Source organism: Clytia hemisphaerica, unplaced genomic scaffold, assembly GCF_902728285.1.
Source record: "Clytia hemisphaerica strain Z4C2 unplaced genomic scaffold, Clytia hemisphaerica genome assembly, whole genome shotgun sequence".
Taxonomy (NCBI): Eukaryota; Metazoa; Cnidaria; class Hydrozoa; order Leptothecata; family Clytiidae; genus Clytia; species Clytia hemisphaerica.
Genome location: NW_027103576.1, coordinates 74,514 through 84,014, shown reverse-complemented (window position 1 = coordinate 84,014; position 9,501 = coordinate 74,514). Strand labels below are relative to the sequence as shown.

The 9,501-nt window shown below is 36.5% G+C and overlaps 2 protein-coding genes across 2 annotated transcripts; one reads left to right on the top strand and one right to left on the bottom strand.

The window, feature by feature from the left end:
- Positions 1–2,702: 2,702 nt before the first annotated feature.
- On the bottom strand, positions 2,703–3,955 carry LOC136801207 (microfibril-associated glycoprotein 4-like). The gene has a single exon (XM_067057842.1). It carries the CDS (start codon positions 3,885–3,887, stop codon positions 2,919–2,921), a length of 969 nt encoding a protein of 322 aa, XP_066913943.1. The 5' UTR covers positions 3,888–3,955; the 3' UTR covers positions 2,703–2,918.
- A 1,848-nt stretch (positions 3,956–5,803) lies between these two features.
- Positions 5,804–9,501, top strand: LOC136801203 (uncharacterized). Its single transcript, XM_067057838.1, has 2 exons — positions 5,804–6,137; positions 8,148–9,501. The coding sequence occupies exons 1-2, from the start codon at positions 6,041–6,043 to the stop codon at positions 9,182–9,184; spliced, it is 1,134 nt and encodes a 377-aa protein (XP_066913939.1). The 5' UTR covers positions 5,804–6,040; the 3' UTR covers positions 9,185–9,501.

Genomic DNA, 9,501 nt, shown 5'->3' with positions numbered 1-9,501 from the left:
CGTTGTTACTAAAAGTGGTACACAAGGTAACACATGGTAACAGGGGGTAACACTAGGGTAACAGGGGGTAACACATGGGTAACACATGGGTAACAGGGGTAACACTAGGGTAACAGGGGTAACACATGGTAACAGTTTGAAAATGGTGGCTCTGAGGGGTCGGAAATTTGAAAATTGACTTAACCAATGTTGTTGGTGAATACAATGATAGAATGAATGATGCTGGTCAATGCAATGATGGAATCGATGTTGCTGGTGAATGCAATGATGGTGTTACTGGTGAATGCAATGATGGAATCAATGGTGCTGGTGAATGCAATGGTGGAATCAATAGTGCAGGTGACTGAAATGATGGAATCGATGTTACTGGTGAATGCAATGATGGTGTTACTGGTGAATGTAATGATGGAATCAATGGTGCTGGTGAATGTAATGCTGGAATCAATGGTGCTGGTGAATTCAATGTTGGAATCAATGGTGCAGGTGACTGAAATGATGGAATCGATGTTGCTGGTGAATGCAATGATGGTGTTACTGGTGAATGCAATGATGGAATCAATAGTGCTGGTGAATGCAATGGTGGAATCAATGGTGCAGGTGACTGAAATGATGGAATCGATGTTACTGGTGAATGCAATTATGGAATCAATGGTGCTGGTGAATGTAATGCTGGAATCAATGGTGCTGGTGAATGCAATGGTGGAATAAATGGTGCTGGTGAATGCAATGATGGCATCAACGTTACTGGTGAATGCAATGATAGAATTAATGGTGCTAGTTAATACAATGGCCCTGAGGACTGAGGGGTAAAAATATAAAAGCCACGTGTTTTAAAGCTATTGAAAGTTAAATAGGGTTTCACTTTCTATCCGTTTATATCATCAATATCAAACTAATAAAATAAGTCATTTTGTCAATATAAGGAAAATAGAATAATGAGAACATTGTACCTCTAAAACTGGCCTTCCCAGTGTTCGCGGGGTGTTTGAATAAGAATATTTGGCTTAATAAAGCTTAAAGATACCACACTTATATACAAAAGTATATCAATATTTTTTGTAAAAAAGCGTCTCTTTGTCAAATTACATCAGGACTTGATTTGGATGTTCTCTACGGTTGAGAGAGCAAATAAACTTTTGTCTTTTTTTCCTTTTTTTGTATTTTGTTGAGATCTTTCTCGTAGAAGAAGAAACACGTGGATTTCCTTTCATAACTGATTGATTCCACCATTGCATTCACCAGCACCATTGATTCCATCATTGCATTCACCAGTAACACCATCATTGCATTCACCAGTAACATCGATTCCATCATTTCAGTCACCTGCACCATTGATTCCACCATTGCATTCACCAGCACCATTGATTCCATCATTGCATTCACCAGTAACACCATCATTGCATTCACCAGCAACATCGATTCCATCATTTCAGTCACCTGCACCATTGATTCCACCATTGTATTCACCAGCACCATTGATTCCATCATTGCATTCACCAGTAACCCCATCATTGCATTCACCAGCAACATCGATTCCATCATTTCAGTCACCTGCACCATTGATTCCACCATTGCATTCACCAGCACCATTGATTCCATCATTGCATTCACCAGTAACACCATCATTGCATTCACCAGTAACATCGATTCCATCATTGCATTCACCAGCACCATTGATTCCACCATTGCATTCACCAGCACCATTGATTCCATCATTGCATTCACCAGTAACACCATCATTGCATTCACCAGCAACATCGATTCCATCATTTCAGTCACCTGCACCATTGATTCCACCATTGTATTCACCAGCACCATTGATTCCATCATTGCATTCACCAGTAACACCATCATTGCATTCACCAGCAACATCGATTCCATCATTTCAGTCACCTGCACCATTGATTCCAACATTGAATTCACCAGCACCATTGATTCCAGCATTACATTCACCAGCACCATTGATTCCATCATTACATTCACCAGTAACACCATCATTGCATTCACCAGTAACATCGATTCCATCATTTCAGTCACCTGCACCATTGATTCCAGCATTACATTCACCAGCACCATTGATTCCATCATTGCATTCACCAGTAACACCATCATTGCATTCACCAGCAACATCGATTCCATCATTACATTTCACCAGCACCATTGATTCCATCATTACATTCACCAGTAACACCATCATTGCATTCACCAGTAACATCGATTCCATCATTTCAGTCACCTGCACTATTGATTCCACCATTGCGTTCACCAACACCATTGATTCCACCATTGCATTCACCAGCACCATTGATTCCATCATTGCATTCACCAGCAACATCGATTCCATCATTGCATTGACCAGCATCATTCATTCTATCATTGTATTCACCAACAACATTGGTTAAGTCAATTTTCAAATTTCCGACCCCTCAGAGCCACCATTTTCAAACTGTTGCCATGTGTTACCCCTGTTACCCTAGTGTTACCCCTGTTACCCATGTGTTACCCATGTGTTACCCCTTGTTACCCTAGTGTTACCCCCTGTTACCATGTGTTACCCTGTGTTACCACTTTTAGTAACAACGGATGGTAATCAGTTTCTTTAAAAGATCTCCAAGAGGGGGTTTGTATCTAAAGAATCCTGCATTTACTAAAAATAGACAAAAAGAACGACAAATTTCTTACCATGCAGAACCTCTTGAAATTTTGATATATTAAGGATTTTACTTTTACATAAGTGTACCCGTTTCATATCAGACACATATTTCATATCAGGACAGTGTCTTGCTATTGTTATATTATGCTTATATAAGCAAAAAAAAATTTCTTTTCCTGTTTCTGACCAATCTTGCTCCACATCCGTGTCAATCCAATGTGAAAAAGCTTGTGAATTGAAATTGATGAGTAAGCAATCAAAACCATTAAGGATTGAAGGATCGAGGTCTGATCATAATTTGGCTTTCTTTTAATGATGTCCAATATCCTTTCCAATCATGCCAGATGATACCATTTGCTTCAGATGAAGCAACTCCATTATGGCTGTATCGACCATTCATGGCTACTCTGTGACACATTAGATGCCACCAAGGGCCAAATCTGAATGCACAACCTTCAGCATTGCTCCAAACATCATTCCTCGTATCCACTGTTGAAAATTTCGCTCCATTCATCCTCTCCATGCCGTATAATTCGTTCGGTGAGTAATCTTGAGTTTCTTGCTCAAAAGTAATTTTGAACCCCTCATCCTCATTCTCGACTCGAACACCAAGCATTTTCTTCATACGAGTATCACCGTCAAATGCTTTTGCCCACACCAAATAATCATACTTCTCCGACGTTGTCAGAAGATTCAACCATTTGTTACCAAGCCAATATTCACCACTGGCATCACCAAATCCTTCTTTATAAGCATCCCAATCTGCGTTATAAAAGTCAATACTACCGTCAAATCTTCTTTGAAAAACCATCCAGCCTCCTCCAGCTATTTCCATCTCACAATACAGTTGTTTTCGGTAGATTCCTAATATATAAATTTCATATACCCCGTTGGTACGTTTTCCTTGCTGGTATAACTCTGTACAATCTTTAGCAATTCTTAGTGAGTGGTATGTAACTCCTGGTTTATTGAGCAATGTCATTGACTCATGATAACTTTGTCGATAAAACAGACAGCCGGTGAAAGTTGAAGATCGTGAAACTTCGAATGAAAAACATTGTGGCGAATAATGACAAACGCTGAAACATTTTTGATATGGTGCTCCTTCGATTGAATGAAATGGTGTAGCTGTTATTGATCTGTTCGTTCCAATAAGGTTAAAAATGGCACCAAATAATTTTCCTATTATAACAAAATTTAGGAAGACCAGAAACGTTAGTTTTTTCCTCTTCATTTTCAAGTGAAAATTTTCTTCACAATCACAATTTTTCTTTTGCCACCATTGAAAAATATATTTTTTCTAATTTTGATTTTTGATTGAAACAAATTAACCGATTTATTTTTTCAATCAGCCAACCTGTTGATTGGTCGGTTGCCTTGTAAATAACAATACTTATTGTTAAACAAAATTATTTCGTATATTCAAAATCCGTGACAGAATCATTAATTATTGCGATTCCTTCTCAAACATTGGTTTAAAGGGACATAAAAAGTAGTCAAATATAAACATTGCGCGAACCACGTGTCATTAAAGAGAACAATCAAAAACACGTGTCCAAAACCAAATTGTAAAACAATTGAAACATTCAAAATCAGCCATATTTTTTATTTTTTTTTTATTTTGACATGTGACATTTATTTTGATTTTGTGTCCCGCTGCATACGGTTTGTTTACGAATTTCGTGAGTACTTTCATGTCCCTTTAACTAATGAGGAACATGTACTAAAAATACTGAAAAGCTGTTCCGCGAAAGTTATTTCTCTCGTATTAGAATAGAGTTTTATTACATACACAAAAAATGAATTTCCTTCAAAATGACAGAATTTGGTTATTAACAAACTGTTTTGAATACTTTATCGGGGAAAGAAATGTCGGAGTTTTATTTAGTCGTTTTTTTTCGTCACCTAGAGGCATTTTCGTCACTTTCCCCCGACCAAAATTTCAAATTCGTCACTCCTCGACAAAAATTTCAAATTCGTCACTTTCACCCGACTAAACCCTCCAAAAGATTTGGCTTTCTTCACTAGCTCGTAAATGGATCTTGTAATTCGAAGTTTAAAGCACTAATTTCGGTAAATAAAGGTGTATAAAAATTAGATTTTGGTTGCGGTATAAAATTTCGGGTAAATGTTTTGGTCGGGGATGAAAAAATTGGGTACAAGTTTTGGTCGGGTGACAAAATGTCGGGGAACAATTTCGTCACCACCTCAAAATTTTCGTCACTTTCCCCCGATATACGGTGAGAGGCGGGTAGGATAAATATGAAAAATCTGAATACATATTGGAAATTACACTTAGCCAATTAAATCATTCTTAGGTTTTGGCAGTGTTTTTGCAGATTATTAACTAAAAAGTCTGTCCAGATATAATTGGCCGTGGAAACAAGAATGGGGAGTACCAATGCACCAACAATTAAACACTTTCCAACTTTTAATTGCACTGTTCAAAAAAGATAACATAACCCCCGTTTTTAGTAATAAGTTGCAGATTAGATATTTCACAGAAAAGTGCTACCAAGGAGTATTTCGGGTCCCATATCTTCCGAAGGACTTTTCTATTCGCCTTGAAATTTAACAATTTCTTAACCTAAGGTTGAACTACCACTGGTGTAAAAATGAACGTTATAGCATAAGTAGAAAAAAAGCTCAATTTTTGTAATCGCAAATTTAACCGCTAAAAATCGCAAATTTTTCAACCAAAAATACATTCAAATAGAGCGCTTTTGATTCTCTGAAACGAGCAAAAAAAATTCCATAATTATATTTGACTATCAAAAGTTACAGGCATTCTTGTTTCCACTGCCAATTATATCTGGGCAGACTTTAGTGAGATGCGTTGTTATTCTAAAACGATAATTACCACGTAAATAAAATGGCAGCTTGTTGCCAAGCTACCAAAATCCGGAAGGATTGGACTATGTTTTAAACCTGCTTTCATCGATTAAACAAAATTGATTAGGATGAACACATAGGAAACATTAAATGAAAAAAAAAGAAAATCCAATCTTTATCCTTTCATTGTCTTCTTAAATGAGTTTTTTTTTCAACAAAAAATCTGAAATCTGAAATAGAAACATTAAAACAACAAATCTTGATTTAGTTTGTTGTTTGTGATAATATGATGCGATAAAATAGTTCTTTACAAAAGAAGAAAACCTTGACGAGATGTAAAAAAAAATTCAATATGAGATTTGATGACCAGTATGGTTAAAATGATGTAAGGAAAAACTAGAATAACTTGTTACTTTATATCAAGGTGAGAGGGTTTGAACCAATGCAATTCTGACACGAAAAATTTATGATTGATTGATTGATTGGTTGCCGTTATTGAGCACTTGAATATAGGTTCATTTATTGATTCGCAGGAACATTTATTGACAATCAATAATGGATATCCAGAGAAACACAGGTCCAATTAAAGACGTGTTATGGATCTTTTTATTGGTCAATTTGATTTTCGAATCTGTCAATTGTTATAATAAAGGTAAATGACATATTATTTGACCTTAAAGGTTTTGTCTTTACATAAGTGTTCCCGTTTCATATCAGACACATATTTCATATCGGGACAGTCTCTGCCTATTGTTATAATAGTTGATATAAGACAAACATGTTTACTTTTCCTTTTTCTGACCTTGCTCCACATCCGTGTCATTCCAATGTGGAAAAGCTTGTGAATTAAAATTGATGAGTAAGCAAACGATATCACCCTTATTTAAAAACAAACCTTTAAAACTTCCTGAGGCTTGAGAGGCTTTTAATGTTTGTCATTTTGGAAGCACCGTTTGATTGTGCTTTTGAACTAGTCCAACATTGTGGTCGAATTGCAGCGACTTTAAATTTTCTGATAAACATTACATTGTGTCCGAGAGAAAAAAAAGGACACAATTGGTTAAACCATGGTCAAACTTGGTTTCATTCGAAACGTTTTGAGCGTATAATTCTTTCCAGCAAGCACACAACGTTGTTTTAACGTTCAAAAATCTTAACAGGAGCAAATAATAAAAAAGCTAATATATGTCAAAAATCTGGTCTAATGACTTCATTATGGCAAAGTAAAGACGTTAAAAAGCAATATAGGGGTAGGAGCAAAAGTACACCAATAATGACTTCCTAAAAGTTACATACACGTCAAAATCTAGTCTAATGACTTAATTACCTGTTATTTACAGCAAGATAATTGAGAAGATTAAAATCACATCTGAACCCACTTGTTGTTCCTATTTTCGTTCCACTAAGTATATCAATCTTTCAACTTTAAAACTGGCTAATCAACATTATAAATTAGATTTAGTAATTAGGGCTACTCACAAAGTCAAATTTGCTGACACGAAATTTATTAAAACACAAGACAATCAATGTATCTTAAAGGTTTTATTTTTAGATAAGTGTTCCCGTTTCATATCAGACACATATTTCATATCAGGGCAGTGTCTACCTTTTGTTATATTATGCTGATATAAGCGAAAAAATGATTTTCTTTTCTTCTTTCTGACCAATCTTGCTCCACATACGTGTCAATCCAATATAAAAAGCTTGTGAATTAAAATTGATGAGTAAGCAAACAATATCACTCTTAAATTAAAAACAAAACCTAATAAAAAAATATTTTTCCCTATATCGAGGGACTTTTTGGTGACATACTCTCCTTTAAATTCAAATTGAAAATATTCTAACCCCTGAAAATCCAGGCCAATTTAGGGTTAACCCGCCTCTTGAATTCTGTATTTTTATAGAATGTTAAAAGATTACCCACGTTGAAATTCTGACCATTTTTGACACTTTTATTTTATCCTTGGGGGTTTTAACCTATGGGGTTCCACCATATTTAAAATCTGAGAGGAAAATCACTCCAACGTTGTCAAAACCTTTGTCTGAAACGCATTTTTAGATAGATCAACAGTCAAGAGTTAAAGCTTGAAGACTTTCCTTTTAAAATTAGAAAACAATTCCTACTTAAGGACAGTTGGCAAAGTCTGCATTCTTTTTGTTACTATTTTTATGGAACCATAATCAGTGAAATTAGACTAATTTCCCCTTCATCCGACAGCAGCGAGTTTATGTCTTTGCAGCCATTTGCACTCTTGAGGACGAAGGAGTTACTCAAGCGATTTATGGAATAATCCACAATTTTGACCCGTCGTCCTCAGTCAATCAGGATCTAGTCAAATCAAAAGCTAACCGTCTCCGTCACAGAAAAATGCACATACATAAACTCGCTAGTGAGGCTGGGGAGGGTTCAGCTTCCCCACTTTTGAGCAAAATAGACTTTTTACTCTAATTCATGGCGAATTCAATATCATTTAGATCCTTTAGCCCCTCCACTGTTAAGGTGGTTCCGCCGGGCCTGCAGACCCAAGAGAATGCCAAAAAATCATAACTTTTGAAAACCACTTCACCTTTTTGTTTTTGCAACCATGTGGAACTCCATGTTTCCGCCGGGCCTGGTCTGCTTTCAGTCACAAGATTTAAAAAATCTTATATTTTGCTTTAGAAACGTCGAATGGAAACGAAACTGAAAATGAAGAAACAAAACTTACCGACAGTCTCGATTTCAAAATCACCATAGCAACCCTGTGTGCTTTGCTACTCCTATTGGCTATTGCGCTGTTGATTCTTCGGAAATGTAAGCGATCTAAACCAAGTAAGCCATCAAACCAAAATGGATATAAAACCAAGAGAACCAAGTGGTCTGTTATGCTGGATAGACGACCGTTACCAAAACTTCCACCAGAATCTAAAATAGATGAAGAGAACATGACTTTGAGAAGTAAGAAAAATGAGAAAAAGCGTCTCCGAAAGATAAGCAAAGCTAAAGATTTACAAATCGAAACATTTGATACACCTCGAAAATCGTATGATATTAAGAATGCAAATTCCCCGGAATCAAAAGATATAAAAACGGTCGAAAACGCAGTAATCGAGGTACACGATGGAATCGGAGTTATCGAGGAAATTGAAACATACGATTATGCACCTCCGCCAATCGAGAATCGATTAAGTATTGATAATTCAACTATCGAAGAATCATCGAATATAAGCGATCAGCCGATCGAACAATTATCAAATTCGAGTGATAGAGATATCGAAGCAAGATCGAATACAAGTGGGTATTACGAGACTACGATACATGGTTACGCGAGAAACGGACCTGATTACGCGTCTTCCTACGAGGATTTAATTACGACATCAGCTAGCGAGAATATCGGAAATTACGAGCCTGAAAGAGGATCTAATCCAGGTAACCACGGCACTCGACAACCTTACGAGCTGAATTATTACGAGGAGCCAGATAACACGTATAATGAACTGGCTAAGACTGTTTATGACTCTTCTCATTACGAGGATTTAGGCAATATTACGAGGGTAGATGAAAAGAAAGACACTGAAACATTTTCGATAGAGGTTTATCAGACTTTGAACGAGGTAAGTTTCGATAACCACGACGGAGAAGATTATGATGATAATAAGGGTTATGAGGTCCCTGTCGAGAGTATATCGATGGAAAGTATATCAACCGATTTGAAATAAATGATTTTTAACTCCTGTACTTTTAGAGGGTAATAACAGGTACGGACAAAACGAGTTACTGAGTTTTGGTGAAAAATTGAACATTGGGAACATATATTGGATTTTGGATTCCAATGCACTAGTAAACATACACCCCCTTCTCACAGACCCACTGAGACCCCTTCCCACTAGAAAAATCTGCCAAAATATCGTCCCAAATGGAAAATTATCCTGCTATTTTTGTCCGTTATTTTTATTCCCACTGGTTGGTAAAATCCTACCGGGTCTGTGAGAAGGGGGTGTAAACGTAGAGATGTATTTCTCCCAAATCACTCTGT